This window comes from Meles meles, chromosome 15 (genome assembly GCF_922984935.1).
Source record: "Meles meles chromosome 15, mMelMel3.1 paternal haplotype, whole genome shotgun sequence".
NCBI classification, from domain to species: Eukaryota; Metazoa; Chordata; class Mammalia; order Carnivora; family Mustelidae; genus Meles; species Meles meles.
Genome location: NC_060080.1, coordinates 59,644,842 through 59,662,138, shown reverse-complemented (window position 1 = coordinate 59,662,138; position 17,297 = coordinate 59,644,842). Strand labels below are relative to the sequence as shown.

The 17,297-nt window shown below is 34.5% G+C and overlaps 1 protein-coding gene across 10 annotated transcripts in view; it reads right to left on the bottom strand.

Moving 5' to 3' along the window:
- Window positions 1-17,297, bottom strand: part of LOC123925775 (WD repeat containing planar cell polarity effector) — a 473,517-nt gene that overhangs the window by 352,834 nt on the left and 103,386 nt on the right. For 9 of the 10 annotated variants that reach the window (XM_045979285.1, XM_045979289.1, XM_045979283.1 and 6 more), the window contains one exon: window positions 1,056-1,140. The exons of the other annotated variant lie outside the window; for it this stretch is intronic. In XM_045979285.1, the coding sequence (XP_045835241.1) occupies window positions 1,056-1,116 (61 nt within the window). In that variant the 5' untranslated portion in view covers window positions 1,117-1,140. The remainder of the gene's footprint in view (window positions 1-1,055; window positions 1,141-17,297) is intronic. 10 annotated transcript variants of the gene reach the window in all.

The following is a 17,297-nucleotide window of genomic DNA, read 5'->3' as shown; positions in this document are numbered from 1 at the left end:
CTAATTAAATACTTCCACATGTATGAGAGGTATATCACTACTTCTTAAGCAAATTTTCAAGTCCCTTTGTTGTCACCCTCATGCTGAATCTCTATCCTTCTGCAGTATCTGGCTTCTCAAACTTATCTTTCTAGAATTTTGAGACACAAAGTGGCTATCCTTGGAATTCTTTTCTGTAGACATTTGATACTCAGATTTTGAAGCTTTGCTAATTCCTCCATCCCTTCCATCTTTCAAAAATTGCCCAAATGCAATAGTCTCCTCTCCTCTCCTCTCTTAGTCCTTGTGGATTTATGACTTCTTTATTTTAATTCATTTATTCTCCCATTTGAGAAGAATTTGGGGAGGAAGCAAATGTGTGTTAAATCTACCTTGTTTAACTGGAAAATCTATCCTTAGCACATTTTAGGCAAAGTAAACTTAGTGAAATTATAATTACATTTACAAGGCAAACCATCTTCTTAGTAATGATGCTAAAGGCATATAAATAAAACTCTCCTCCTAACTATTAGAGTTGTTTTGGATAATCCAAGAGGAGAATATTTTTTAAAACCTATTTCTTAGCAATACATACTTTATGCTATAAAACTAATAAGCATCATTAAAATATAATTACACTACTCCTGTCCCCAAAAATGTGAAATGAAAAAATATGAACATAATTAATTGTACATCTTAGCTGTATGCTTGATGTATTATCTTAATATCAAGTAGAAATACCATTATCATTAGCTAGCTAGCCTCCAAATATTTATTAATATAAATAAGTTGTTATGAACACTCCCAGGAAAAAACTGAACATGTATTTATCTTGAAAAGAAACAAACATTAGGCCAATAAAATTAATTTTCACAACATAAAATCTAACTCAAGCTGAAAAAATAACTTACTCAGAGTAACTAGAAAGAATTATTTTTCATTAGCCAATTTTTTCATTAAGTGTAAGAAAATTATGCAACTCTAGCTAGAGAGTCTAGGTTCTAACCTTTGCTAGTACTTACTTATGTTATAACTTATACTTGAAAAATACTGAAATTAACCCAGAGCTCATTTACCCCCAATGTGTAAGGTATTCTTCAAAGACCACAGGTGCAGTTCAGTCAAGCAGAAAGACATCTGATGGCAGAAGAAATCTCTGTCCTGTTTAAAAAATAGTTAAAAAGAGATGACAATTATCTTCTACTGTCAATAAAACCAAGATCCCTTAGAAAAATAACAGAATCATTTGACACTACTCATATTTGAGATATGGGGTCCATTAGAATAAACATATTTTAACATATCCTTGGTTAACTATCCAGAAATAAACTCTAGAAAAAAGAAAAATATACTCTTCCTAAATGTACTATGCCATTTCACTGAAAAACATGGTAAGAAGAATGTATGTATTTGAATTTTAAGTAAGTTGTTTGATTTTTAAGGCTCTGAGTATATTTAGAATTATTTAGTATTTAAGCATTTTTAAAACATTTTAAGAAAAGGAAACATCTGTTAAGTATATTTCATACAAACACATTTTGTGGTATATTTTTAATATACAAAGCACATTATTTATGATCTCCCACATACAAACAAGCTAATTAAAGTGGAATTTGCAAGGTAAGTGGTATATAGTTACTATTATAAGAAGCTTTTACTTAAAGGTAAACTGTGTAAAACCACATTAGAATTCAGATTAGTTTGTTAATCTGCATGTCATGATAGATCCAGAAATTCTACTCTAAATACATTAAAAAAGAAAAAACAAGATAACAAAACAGTACATAGACTATTTCCTCCCAGTTTTAATATCAGGGGCTAGGGATGGCTATTACTGATACTTTTTCATGAAGTAGTATGTCATTCATTTGGACTACTGGAGAAAGGCCAATATGAATCAGAAAAAAAGGTCAACATTTTACAAATATTTGAAAGAAATTTATATAGCTTCCAAATGTTTGCTTAGAAATACACACAGTACTATATTGTATGAATAGTTCACTATATATCAGAAATACGTAAACTATTGATATCTTCTTTATGGAGATCATAAAAGAATTGCTCTTTCCAATAAACTTCTGAATAACAAAGAAAGCTTGAAAAAATTTTATTACATCTTCAGAGAGAGGACAAAGCCCCCAGCTTCTTCAACATTAGGAGTGACTAAATATTTCTCATACTATTCATATGGGTGATAATCCAAAATAATTTTAGACACAGTACAAACTTCTTTCGTCCTTCCTTCACCTTTACATTTGATGTCAGTGTATTTACAATAATCAAGAAACAGATGCATGTTCAATAACAAGATGCAGTGTGCCAACACTGAAATGGCAGAGTGAACAAAGTGGCACCATGAAAGAAGGGCCAAGCCTGCCTAGAAATGTGGGCCTCTGAGAAAGCTACAGAGTTGTGAAATGTTAGCAGAACCTCAAAGACACACAGGATTTCACCAGTTAAATGATGATAAAGAAAATGATGATGATGACAACAGGCAACACTTGCTAAATACTGACCTCATTACAAGCATTGTTCTAAACATTTTATATGTATTAACTCATTTAATCCTCAGAGCTACCCTCTGAAGTAGTACCATCACTACTCCTATAATGAGGAAACTGAGGCACTGAGAAGCCACCTGGCTAGCAGGTAGTTGACGCAGGCTTTGAATATAAGCAGACTGGCTCCAGAATCTGTGCTTAAAACCAGAGCACTCTCTGGTACTGGGCTATCTAGAGGTATGAGAGGGAGAACAAGTAACAGTGTGAGTAAAAGGATGGCATATCCCAGGCATGGTGGTAGATTAAAATGCATGGTAGAAAATGGAAAAATGAAGCTGAAAAGGGTGACAAGGAAACAGGCTATAAAAATAACAGAGATATTTGGATTGATCCGAGTTCACTCTCTTCCTTGAACTCAAGTGCCTTTAAAGGCTGGAGATAAAACAAAGGACTCATCGGTCTCCAGATCTATCCAACTGTCACCAGAGGGCACTGCCACTGTATACAGTTAGGGGGCAGAAGAGCTAGTGGACTTCATTACTATGAAAGAGGATGAAGTTCCTTATCAGCAGACAGTACAGAAAAAGTGATATTAAGCTCATTACAAGTTTTTCAATTCAACTGGGCATTATCTCAGAGTTGTCTCCTTTGGAGTGACTCTAGCGATGCTACTATACTCAAAATATTCCCAAAGCCATAGTCTTTGGAATTGCTTTCAGTTAGTTTTATAAGGCTTATTTCAGGATTATTACTTTAGGGTTACACTTTTTTTTAAAACCAAAATACTTACCATATTAGAATATGTAAATAGCACCCTTCTCATTTGGATGGGTGAGGCCTGGAATGTTTGTTTAAAGAAACACTTAATAAATTAAATAAATATTTTTTGCAATTTAGTAAGTTTAATGTATAGATTCTAGACTCAAACTGCCTGGTTTCTTACTCTAACTTCTCAGTTTGCTAGCCAACTTGGACAACCGACATAATTTCTCTAAGTTCCCCCAGATATAAAATGGGTATAATAAAGCACCTACCTCAGGACTACTGTGAGGGCACTTTTATTCAATTAATTTATTGTTACCATTGTTGTTGCTGCTACTGCTATTACTCAATATGTCGAACATTATGCATATTTATATGGAAAAAACACAAGAAGTGTATTACAATCTTTCATGTTGGAAAGTAATTTCACAAGGTGAAATGAAAGAAGAATAAGTACAAAGTACAATAACATCAACAATAACAACAACAAATAACATCTATTTGTGGACAAGTTTTGACACAGGAGAAAGTATCTGAATCAGGACCTGCAAATGGATTAATATTTCCCTGGGAGCAGAGAGAAACTATGATGAAACAGGAGCATATTTCCTCTGATATAAAGCAACAGAAGTCACAACTTTTAGGCTACACTAGAAAATAAAAACTTACATTCTTCAATTTAGTGTTTATTCAGTCACCAATAATTAGAATTTATGACAACGTGGGCAAAGATAAGGTTGAAGTTTAGCTGTTAGTAGCTAAATAAAAAAGTCTTATTATGAAAATTAAATATGAAAAAAAATTATATCTAAAGCCAAAAGGGCCATACCTTTACTTATATATCAAAAGCAGTCTGCACTTGAAACTGCTTTTTCATTTAAGTTAATTCAATAATAAAGAATTTTTCAACTTTCCCCTGATAACAGAAGTGGAGAGTAAAGAATAATTTTCCTTGTAATCTACATTGGTTATTTTTTTTTAAAGATTTTATTTATTTACTTGTCAGAGAGAAAGAGAGAGAGAGGGAGAGAGCACAAGCAGGGGGAGTGGCAGGCAAGGGGAGGAGCAGGCTCCCGCTGAGCAAGGAGCCCTATATAGGACTTGATTCCAGGACCTGGAGATCACGATCAGAGACAAAAGCAGATGCTTAACCTACTGAGCCACCTAAACATCCCTACATTGGCTATTTCCAAGAAGGAGGAATGCTTTTAACCTGAAAACCAAGAGATGCACAGCCCATATTTTTACTAAGTCCGAAAGTCCTAAAGTACTCAGAAATAACAGAGTTTAGGGGGAACACAAAATGAGGTCCATGGAGAGCTTCAAATGTCAAATGCAAAGGCCATGACCCTTTATATTTGGACACAAAGAGAAATCCTGACAACAGTACATGTTTGAGTCTATGATCTGGACTTGTCTTCCAGCTCAGCACCAAGGTTCATGTATAGTCTCAATGGGGTACAAAGACTGTGAAAAATGCCCTATTTCTCAAAATCCTCTGGTATACAAACAATACCGCTCCAGTTTCCCACTAAAAAATACAGAGCAGGGGCACCTGGATGGCTCAATCAGTTAAGCGTCTGCCTTCAGCTCAGGTAATGATCCCAGGTCCTGGGATGGTGCCCTGCATTGTTGCATTGGGCTCCCAGCTCAGCAGGAAGCCTGCTTCTCCCTCTCCCTCTGCCTCTCCCTCTGCTTGTGCTCTCTTGCTCTCTACCAAATAAGTAGATAAAATCTTTAATTAAAAAAATATATATAGGACAAAAGGGGGAGAGAGACATTTTGCTTTATAAAGGACCTCTTTGTGGCCCCCTTAGGGGACATTTGGTATAAGGGTAATGAAGTGGCTGCAGGGGATTATACCCAGCAGAAAGCAAGCAGGACTGGCAGCCCTTTAGATTAACATGCTCAGCAAGAGTGGTGGTGTCCAGACAAAATGGATCTATACTCAGCAAAAGTAGACATGGTGGCCAAGGAGTAATATCAGCAATGATCAGTTGACGGAGTAAGCCTAGCAAGTAGTAGGTGAGGCAAGTGAGAAGAAAATAGCCCATGTCCATTAGTAAATGATTGTATTTGTTAATAAGCACATGTGACAATTCCTGTAGAGTCCCCCAAATATATATATATATATATAATTAAGGAGGAGGCTTTGCAGGAATCATTCTACAGCAGGAGGGCCAAAGATAGTCAAATGAGGGTTATTCATCCTTCTTTTCCCCTGAACTTTAAATATCTACCAGTAAGACCATATAAAACTGAAGAGAATTAATGGAGTAAATAAAACAACTTTATAAAAACCTATAATAAAACTAGATGGGCACAGTGAGAGGAAACCAAGTCAATATCCTTCCTAGTCTTCAAGATATTTTGCCATCTTTACACTGTGCAGGTTTTTTTTTTTTTAAAGATGCAAACCTTTAAATCTTCCATCTTACTCAAGAATGCCACCAGTGAAAAAGAATGCTTGTTATTTCCTTGTTTGAAAAATTTGCCTGGAGGAAGTAGTCAAGACTGAGCTTGTATTATTCAAATATTGTATTAGTATATAAATAGTTGTTTTGAAGGAGGGAAGAAAAGAATTTCAGAAGAATGCTGGATTCTGCATTGTGGGATCAAGGTGTGAGCAGTAAATTGGCTGCTGTGAATGAGCAGAGAGCCTAAAAAAGTTAGCTGAGAAATGCTGCCCTACTCAGTGCCCTTATGCATTTCTCTGAGAATAAAACCCATTGCATGATTTAGAACTAGAACAAAAGTAGCCATTTAAGGGGAAATATGAAAGAACGAATGGATGAATAAAAAATATAGCAAAGAATTATCCAAATAAAAAGAACTACAGAAGGAAAAACCTAAGCAACAAGAAAATGCCCATATTTATTATTTTAAAAATAACTCTTAAACTTTCATAACTTTCTGTTTACTTTAATTTTGTAAGGTAGTTGGTGACAGTCCCAGATGTCTCAGAAGGCCATTCTGAATCTAAACTTCCAGTCTCCATGAGAGAATAAGAAGCATGATTTAAATTAATCTTTACCTAAATCTAGATGATTGTTCTTAGGGGGAGAATTGATGATAGCCCAAATTTTGAGGCCAGAGATGAGAGGATCCTAGAGGATCTTCTTTACCTATATTTTTTAAAAGTTTAAAGCCTTCCCCCCAAAACAGGTTACATTATAAAAAACTAGTATTTATTTGCCTTAAGAATAATTGTTACTATAGACTAAATTTTAAGGAAGTAACATGCACAATAAAAACAGTTGTGCTAAGATGCTATAACCTGTTTTGCTTTTGATAATTTTCTTTTGAAATACAAAAATATGGGCATCTGGGTGGCTCGGTTGGTTGGGCAACTGCCTTCGGCTCAGGTCATGATCCTGGAGTCCGGCGATCGAGTCCCACATCAGGCTCCCTCCTCAGCAGGGAGTCTGCTTCTCCCTCTGACCCTCCCCATTCTTGTGTTCTCTCTCTCTCTTTCAAATAAATAAATAAAATCTTTAAAAAAATAATAAAATAAAAACTGTTTTAGAGGTACAGATTTCTTGCTACTAAATAAAGCAGCAGAGTATGTCTTCTATGCTTTTTTTCTTTTTTTTTTTTTTTTGGTTTTAGTATTATTTTTTAAAGTTAGCTTAATTTTTTTTTCCATTTTATTTATTTTTTCAGCGTAACAGTATTCATTCTTTTTGCACAACACCCAGTGCTCCATGCAAAACGTGCCAAGATTTTATTTATTTATTTGACAGAGAGAGATAGATCATAAGTAGACAGAGAGGCAGGCAGAGAATGAGGGAGAAGCAGCCTCCCCGCTGAGCAGAGAGCCTGATGTGGGGCTCCAACCCAGGACACTAAGACCATGACCTGAACCAAAGGCAGAGGCTCAACCCACTGAACCACCCAGATGTCCCTCTTCCATGCTTTTTTACGTCAGCTATTTTGACTGCTTTGGGAAGGAGGCTTGAGGGCAAATAAAAACCCTAATGTAAAATATGAAGGGAAAGGAAATAACAAACAGAAGACACTACTGTGGTTTAACAAAGATAAATGATATTGGGTACCAACAAGACATTGAAAATAAATGTGTATCAGCACAATACCTCAGAGAGCCTAAGGGAATTTTCCTTTGGCATAAACTTAGAGCGTATACTTGCTACTTATTACAGAGCGTATACTTGCTACTTATTACCAAAAGACTTTCTGATGAATATCTATTCACCAATTCAAAATGTACAAAAATAAAGACAACTAAATAGCATAAATTTAAGACAAACTTTTGGTTTAATTGTATTACGTGTTTTAGTCATCAATAGGTAATTTTCAAATTACATAAAATACAGTGTATTCCCCCATAATCTCATCAATGCCATCGACACAGAATTACATTAATATCTGTTAAGCACAGGCATGAACATAATCAATGTCACATTATCAGAAACTAAGGATTTAAAAAAAATATTTTGAAATATCCAACACTAAACCAAACAATTAAGAAATGATAAAATTTGTGTAAAAGGACAGAGGAGTCTCAAAATAAAAAGACCTCAAGTGGGCGCCTGGTTGGCTCAGTGGGTTATGATCTCAGGGTTCTGGGATCGAGTCCCACATCGGGCTCTCTGCTCGGCAGGGAGCCTGCTTCCTCCTCTCTCTCTGCCTGCCTCTCTGCCTGCTTGTGATCTCTCTCTGTCAAATAAATAAATAAAATCTTAAAAAAAAAAAAAAAAAAGACCTCAAGCTTAGATTGAACCCACAGGAAAAAAAAAAAAAAAAAAGACTAGAGTGTTAAAAACACCGGGTCATTAACACCTCAGAGAGTCTTATGATATTAATTATATTATCAATTATATTAAATATTACCAATATTTTGAGCACCTTAGGTGTAAAACATTTTACTGTGAGTCCTAGATATGAAGATTTACAAAGTAGGGTCTCTACTATCAGACAGTTATAATCCAGTGAAACAGATAAAATAAGCACAAAATCAGTATGAGGTTTGTGGTAAGTGCTAATTTAGCAACAAAGGGCCAGGGGTGCTCAGTAGATGCTCTAGTTTGATAATAAAGAAATGTTCTTATCAAGTAGAAGGGCATTTGAGGATTATTAGATATTGAGAAAAGGTGAGAGAAAAATGAGGGAATAATATACAAAAGCTTAAGTTGCAAGGCTTATTTGAGAAATAATAAGCAACCGGTTTGGTGCACAAATAGAAGAGAGAAATCAGGGCCACACTAAGGAAGTCTGAATGCCATACTCAGCTGTCAGGACTTTACATCTGCTGGAAAGCTAATGAGGAAGAGTGGCAAGTTTTTGATCTGGTAAGGGATTTTAGAAAAAAATACCTACAGATCAGAATTGTTGTTGGACGATTAACTGGTAGGTGGGAATATTGGGGGAATATTGGAGGAATGGAGGAATAGGAAACAAGTGACCTGTCCAAAAAGTAACACAGTAACAGGTAACACTAATATTCAGTAATAAGAACATGAAATGGGATGGTAGAAACTAGGAAAGTAAATTTAAAAAAAACAAAAACAAAACAGATTCAAGTCATCTTTTGAAGAAAGAATCAACAGCATATGGGGACTAATGAATTGTAGAAGTGAGAAAGAAGGAAGAATCTGGAGTAACCAGCAAGGAATGAGAACCTAGGTTACTGCTCGGATAGTGACCCTTGCCTTGAACATGGCTCCACTGAGCAGGCATGTCTCTAGTACATGCGCCAGGTTCTAAAAGGGTCTGAGTATATTCTGCTCACAACTGCCTTAGCCACTCAATCCACGCACCTCAATCCTCCCAGCCACTGACCTTGTTACTTGGTCTCCTATTTCACCTTTCCCTTGTCCCTCAGTTTTTAACTCTGGCTCTTCCTCTTCCTTATACTGTGATTCAGCTTCTTCACTCTGGTGAAGGACTCACAACTATCATTTTTCTTAGCCACACCCAGTTTACAAGAACCACTTACACAGACATTTTCCCACCTGGTTTATTCTAGTTTCAAGAACAGGAGTTGGAATAAAACATATATAGAAACAGGTTGGTCTAGAAAAGGAGCAAGTCTTGCCAATGTAGGTTAGCTGAATTTTTAACACAGTGGAAATTTAAGGTATAAAAGTAGATACGGGTAGAAATGTCTAGCTGGTAGCTAGAAGTAAAGAAAAGGGGCCTAAACTGTACAAAAACTATTTGGGGATTTTCTGAATAGAAAGTTAAAAACCACTGAATAAGATCCCAAAAGAAAAATAAAGTCAGTATAGTTATTTTGGTAATCTCCAACAGGAAAACAATGAAAAAGAGATTAAGACAGTATAATGTAAAAAAAAAAAAAAACAACAGACAACACAGTGTCAGGAAAACCAGGGAAGAAAAAACGGCCTATGTTTTTTTTTTTAATGGTTATATAGTGATGATCAAACTTGTTTCTGAGTTTCAATGTAGAGATGACCTCAATATAGTTTAATGAGAAGTAATGTTTTATCAAGGACACACAGATTAAGTCTTCTAAAGAAGGTGTGGTTCTACTGCTCTAAAGGCTGGGCTGTGAGCCAAAACTGCCTCAATTCTAATCTAGCTATGACAAACTTACCCCAAACCATTTAATCTCTCTGCCTCAACTTCCCCACTTACAAAAATAGGGATAATGATATTGACCTACATTTGCAATAATGTTGTAAGGATTAATTAATGCTGTACAATGCTTTGAAGATGAAAAGCACTGAGTATTATTAGCTGGTATTGCATAAGTAATTGCCTATAATACTGAAAATTTTATCCTTTAATTTTATTCAAACAGCAGTTATCACCAAAGTATTTCGCTCCCTTAGTGACATTTACTTTCAAATATTATTAAATTATTATTTTTAATGTATCTATATCTTTTCCAGATTATGTCATACATGTTATTTCATAGTATATAAAATTTGACCAGTTCAGAAGTCTAGAACACCTTTACAACCTAAATATTTAGTATAAATATTCAGGACATATTTATTTCCCAATAAGCACCAACTACAAGTATTCAATAAGTGCTAAAAGGTAATACTTTAATTATGAAATTTTAGATTTAACAAATAACACTCAGCAATTATATGGTAAAGGCAAAAAACAAAAGCACAAAGCAGTGTGTTAAAAGCATGATCTATGATGTCCTTATTTCTAAAACAACCTATATAACCTAAAAGTGTACAAAAAAATGAAGAGAGTAACTTTTAAATTTAAGCCACTGTCTGATCTTTTGTTTCTTCTTGGGTTTTAAAATTACAATAGTAATGCATGCTTCCTGGTTTTAAAAAAGCAAATATGGAAATATTTGATGTTAAAATAACTATGTTCTCCTCCCAGCTGCCCTCTCCACTATGAAGAGAGCCACTACACAGCATAGCATGTGGCCTTTCAGATTTTCTTGATGTACTTACAGTATGTCACACCCATATTTACTTGCTTTGTGTTTTTGTAAAGACAAGATTTTACTATACATACCATTTGCTTTTTTCACTAAACACCACAGCATGGATACTCTCTGTCAGCATACACAGATTTACTTCACGGTTTTTTAATAGCTGCAAGATGTTCCACTGGATAGTGATTATAATTTACTTAACCACTGACTTAATGTACACTCTGTTTCTACTTTTTGTCTTATAAATAATACCTTGAAAATGTACATGCACACCTTACATTTTGATAGGTAATGCCAAATTGGCCTCCAAGATAACTATGCCAACTTACATTTTTACTTACAATATGACTATCTTTTCCCCTATATCCTCAATAACATGGAGAATTGTCAAAGTTTTACATTTTTGCCAATCGGCTAGGTGAAAATTGGATTCTTGTAGTTTTCAGTTTCATTTTTCCATTTATTAAAGAATTCAAACACCTTTTCATGTATTTTTAAGCAATTTTGTTTCTTCTATAAATTACTTGCTCCTATCTTTGTCCATCTTTTGAGTTCTTTATCCCTTTGTGTATTAGTAATATTAATACTTTGTTATATAAATTGGACATATTTAGCCCTTTTTAAAATTTTCATCAACTTTATATATAAAGAAAATAAGAGAATATAGAATTCACATTGTTTTAAAAATTGGGCATAACCTAACAGAAAGCTTTTGAACACCACTGAGCTAATGCTGTGCAAAATGGCTTGGCCAGAGATGGTTCTTCACAGCTACTCACAATTGGTCAGATGACGCTATTTCTAGATGAAGCAAAAGGCAACAGATTCTTATGCTCCCAGAAAAACTGTGCATCATTCTTACTAAGAGAGGTTAGAGGAAATTCCATGCCTAGAAAGAAAAGTAGGAGCCCCTTCACTTTCCCAAAATAAACTGTGGCAAAGATCTTTATAAATCTCCTGTTCTACTTAAATTTGGAAAATATTTCTCTAAGGCATTGTTTAAATTGTTTAATTCATTTAGTTAAATATTTTGTCAATTTAACATTTTCCATATTGTATGCAGTTTTGACATTTAGATAATTTATCAATGGCTTCTTTATTGTGGCCTATTTCCTTTTCTTTCTACTCATTACACACAACAAATTAAATTTCCGTAATATTTAAAGATCAGTGTTGACCTTTGCATAGCCATTTCCTAGGTTCCCATTAATACAAACATCTTGTTTGCTGATGCTCATTTTGAATATTTTGCTGCACACAATTTCCATTATTTCAAAGAGACTAGTTGAAGTACATTTTTTCCATGACCTTGCAAAATAACTGTAATGGCTTATACCAGGCATTTGGGGCGGGGGGGGGGGGGGATTTGCTTGCATAAGCAAATAACAATAACAAAAATAAAATAATCTTTGCCTACCACCACCTCTACCATATGTACCCACCTTTCTTATCTATAAAAAATATGGATTTAAAATTCTCTTCAGGATGTATTTCAATCACAACAATTAAAAGACAAGAAGAATAGAAATGTTGGTAATGTAATCATGATAATTGAGACTATAATTCCATAAATATAGTTTTATGCTATACTTGGATAGAAAAAAAAGGGACTTTGAGGGGGAAATAAACTGAATTTCAGGAATAATTCCTAAAGAGCTGAGTTAAAGACAAGAGAACACTGAAATGCTCTTACCTAAACCAATCCTAACTGCTGAAATAATTTGTCAATTTAGATTTACTGTTTTAAAAAGCATATAAATCAAAGACTGCTGCAAAGTGAGCAAGAATGAAAAAAGACAGAGATCCTTTCTCTGCAAATAGAAAAGACAGTGAAAAAATTTGAAGTGGCCTCCAGCTATACCACCTCAACCTTGTCAGATTTCACTTGTCAACACTTTGATGACAGATTGCCACCCCCTCCTCTAAAAAACAAACCCTAGTAACTGTTGAAAGAAGTGGCTTCTTATAAAAAGTGGAATATCTCATGCAATCTGATAGTTGTATACTTTAAAATCTTTTTTTTCCCCCAAGAGACTTGAAAAACCTTTTTCTGTGGCTTTTATCAAAACTTAAAAGCTAAAGAACCCTCCCAATGTGGGTAAGTAAAGGGGGTATAACAATTTTTAAATGCCTACTTAACGCATTTTATATTCATTATTTCATTTAATCCTCATAGTAACCCTGTGAAATTATGTACTAAATTGTGCACGTATTTGCCTGCATATGTATGGTGTACATGTGCATATAAGGATTTTTCTGGACAGGGAATAGCAGTTTCTGCAAGGAGTTCGTTTGCCTCCCTTCCCCCAACTGAAATCAACTCAGATAGACTCTAAATCTCTTAATTTACAGATATGAAAACTGAGGTCTAGGGAGGTAAAGTAATTTGTACAAATTCAGTCAGCTTGTTACAGGAACATTTAGGGTTAGAATTCCTGTCCACAGATTATCTATGCAGTGCTCTTTCTATTCTACCTTCCTCTGCCTAAATACTACGCTAAATAGAGCCTTTTAGTTAAGCTTCTCTGCTTAAGCACCTGAGACAGGTGTCAGTTTAGACTTATATAATTAATCCATGGCGAAAGATACAGGTGAAACCTATTTTCTGGCCAAATTTAATATATTTTGCTTAGAAAGCCCTTGGAGGAAGTTACTTGAATGACTAGTTAAGGATTATTTTTAATTAGTATATCAATAGTTTGTAAGTAAACTGATATATCTAAAACAACTGATAAAACTGGTATTTCTAAAAAAAAAAACCTATTTCTTAGGCACTAAAATATCTTCACAGTATTTACTTAACAAACTTTACAGATAATACAAAAATAAGTTCCAACATGAATTATTAATATTTTACAACTGAATGTTAAATACTTTAAGGTCTTCTTTTTAAGTTACTGCATTATATCAGAGAAGGCTTATTTCTATTTTTACTACTCTTACTTGGTAGTAGCTCTCATTAAGTTCTCAACTCCTCAATCTATATGACTAGTTCTTAATGAAATGTAAACAAGTCCTAAAAGCTCCCAATTTGTAAGAATTTTTCAGTGAATCCTTTTATATTGTGTTCGGATCTTCCTTCACACTCTTTCTTCCCTGACTGGTTATTCTCACCTTTACTAATGGTTTGTCACAGCTTTATCACTTAGATGATACTTTTAACGTTTTGTTTCAGTGGTTGAATGGAAAACCAAAGTAGGTACTTAGGAAAGAACAGCCTTCTCTTACTGAAATGAAGTCTGTGAGTAACCACCAAGTTCCCGAGAAGGGATCAATTTCAATTTAATATATTTAACACAAGCATACATCCTCACGGCTTAAAATGTTCATAATTCTTTAATGAGTAGAAAATTATTAACTAATATTTAAAAGTCATAGAATAAAACAAGGAAGATTCTAGATTATGATCATGTTTTACCCTAAAGCCCAAACAAATCATGGACTCACAAAAAATGTTTCTCATGCTTTTCAGACTGGACCCTATTTTACCAAGTAAATAGGATAATGCATTTGAAACTATGTGGCAAATGATAATTGTTCAATAAATGTCAGTTTCCTTTTCCTGAATATCAATATCCATAAGATAGAGCCTGACAGCAATAACAGAAAAGGAAAATATACTCTGATTATCTCAGTGTTTCACTGGGTATCATTTCATTTTCAAATTATTTCAGTTCGGTTCAAACTACATTTGCAATGCAGCTACCAAGTGCTAAATTGGACCAGGCATTGTGAAACCACCCAAGAACTTGCACTTGAGGAGGTCATAACTTAGTGGGGGGATGGGGTAAGAGAAAATACATGAATACAATTACATCAGAGTATGGAAAATAAAATAAAACCATATCCAAGGAAGAAAGTATAGAGAAGAAAGTTATTAATTCTAACAATCTAACACAATCCAAGCTACAAAAATTGAAATTATAAATCCATTTTCAGAACCTTAGGCCTCTTTTAGAGAAAATGAATACCTAGCATATGGCTGGGTCATATGAATCTACTGTATGATTCAAATTTGATGGTTTCTAAAACTTATTTATCTTATAATCAATGTATATGTTAACATAGTGTTGCTTTTTTATCAGAATTCGATATTAAATCAATAGCACTTTATAATCAATGATAAATTAGAATCAAGGGGAAAAATATATATATATATATATCTCAATGCTTGATTGGTTTCTTTTGGTAGCACAACCAGCTCCAAGCAAGCTGGCAACACACACAAAAATCCTGCATAGAGGACCATCCCAATAAAGATAGGGGATTGAACACATACAGTTACCTTCACTCCCTTCCAAGCCCACACTAAAATGACAATAAACAATAAAAAGAAGATTCTCAAGGCAAAGAGAATTAGAAGACAACAAAATAGTTATCAACAAAATTTTGGAGAGTAAAAAGCAGATGGACAAAGGTAACTGACAATAGATTCAAGAAAGTGGAAAGCCAAGTACATATGGAAGGTAGATGGCTGAGAGCCAAAGAGTTCATGCACTGGAACTCTAGAAAGGCTCAGAAACTGGAGGCACCAAATACTTTTGAAGGAATGCCTGCGCTTAGGATTGAAAACAAGAGATCTGCTTGAAATTCTATGTAAATAATACTTAGACTTCTAGGTGCTTTCCTCTGCCGCCCCAGCTGGGCAATCCCTCCCTACCATAGAAGAAGACTGTAAACTGACTCTTGAAAGGTTGTTTTACTGAAAGTAGGAGAGCTATGCCAAAAAGAGGGAAAAAATAAGCTCTTGGAAATAAACACATGAAAGCCAAAATAAATAATTCAAAAGAAGACTTGGAAAATAATGTTGAGGTCATCTCCAAGAAAGAAAAAAGAAATGCATACTTACACACACACATGCAGAGACAGAGAGAGAAAAGGAATTTGGAAAATGAGTCAGATTAATCCTAAATTACAAATATGACCGAGGAAGAAAACAGAGGCAAGAGAAGGAAAGGAAGAAATTACCAAAGAAATAATACAAGAAAATTTCCCGGAACTGAAGTACATGAGTTTCTATGTAGAAAGAAATTGCTAAGTACCCAATGCAGTGATTTGCAAAAGACTCACCCCCTAAGCACATCATTATGAAATCACAAAACACTATAAACAAAAATCTTAAGTTTCCAGAGAAGAAAAAAAATTACTTAAAAAGGATCAAGGCATCAGACTTCTCAACAAGCAACACTGGAAGCTAGAAGACAAAGGAGTACTGCTTTCGATTTCTGAAGGAAAATTATTTCCTACCTATAATTCTACATGTAGCCAAACTCACACTTCAGTGTGAGAGTAGAATAAAGATGTTCAAAGAGGTAAAGTCTCAAGATTTAATTATTGTGCACTTTTTTACAGGAAATTACTGGAAGATGTGTTCCACCAAAGGATACAATAAACCAAAAAAGAGGACAATATGGGATCCAGGAAATAAAGGATCCAACATAAAAACAAGGAAAAGATTTCCAGAATAGCAATAAAGGGAAATCATACAAGGATAGCTGTATCTCAGGCAGAGTGAAGGATGACAGCAAACTTCAAGAAGAATATTTCCAAGAAAAAATTTAAAGTAACATTATCTGATGCATACAGATTCACCAAAAGAAGATTTTACACTTCTGCTGGGGAAGTTGGGGTTGAGGAAATAATAGGTCTATAAAAAATAAGCAACTTTGGAAAGTAAGGCAATTATTAACTGCAGAGAAAACAAAAAAAATTATACAAGAAGAAAAATGTAATCTTAATATGTTACATTTAACATAAAGTTTGATTATATATAGTTAGAATATTGCAGACACACAATTTGGATTAACCAAAAACTGTGTTTTATCTGTGCTGGAAAGGAGAGAAGTATGTATGGGAGGGGTAAGAGCTAAGATGGGTTAAGATCAAAATGAAGAAATAAGTAGTACATATTATTTACAAACAAAGAGGTAAACACCAGAAGAAATAACTAAAGAATTGGAAGTGGTTCCCATGGAAAGCACTGAGATATGCAAATGCCGTTCATTGTTAGTGATAAGCCTTGGAGAACTCTGATTTTCTATACTATGTATGTGTGCCATTTGATTTAAAGACAACGTTTCCCACCTTCTCCCAAGTTTATTCAGAACACATATGCGGATGGAAAGAGCAGTGAACACTGAGTAAATGCTTCATCCCTGGTGTTTCACTCACTCCTGTGCTAATGCCTTTAATGTCTTGGTGGGCATCTTTCATTCTGCTTCAACTGATGGTCTGTTTAACCACTGGGATAGCAGCTAATCCTACTACTTCAACAGGCACTCTCCAAGAAAGAATATTATCTATTAGAAATACAACTAGGATTTTTCTGGGATAATTCACCACTTTGACTTCGCAACATTCCATGATGTCATCTGGCATTTAAAAATAGGTGCCAAAAAAAAAAAAAAATAGGTGCAAAACTGCTGAGCTGCCCACAGTTAGCATTTATTACTTAAGAGATGAATATTCTGTAGAGTGTCAAGCTAACTTGAAGCATTAGGTAGACATTAAACACCCAGATATAAACAAACACCCAGATAAAAACTACAGATGTGGAGCTCAGGAGTGAGATCTAGAATAAAAATATGGGTTTAGGAGCCAATTATGTGGTTGAAGCCATGAATGTGGATGGCGAGACAGGGTGGTAGCTAAAGGAGTTTCGAGAC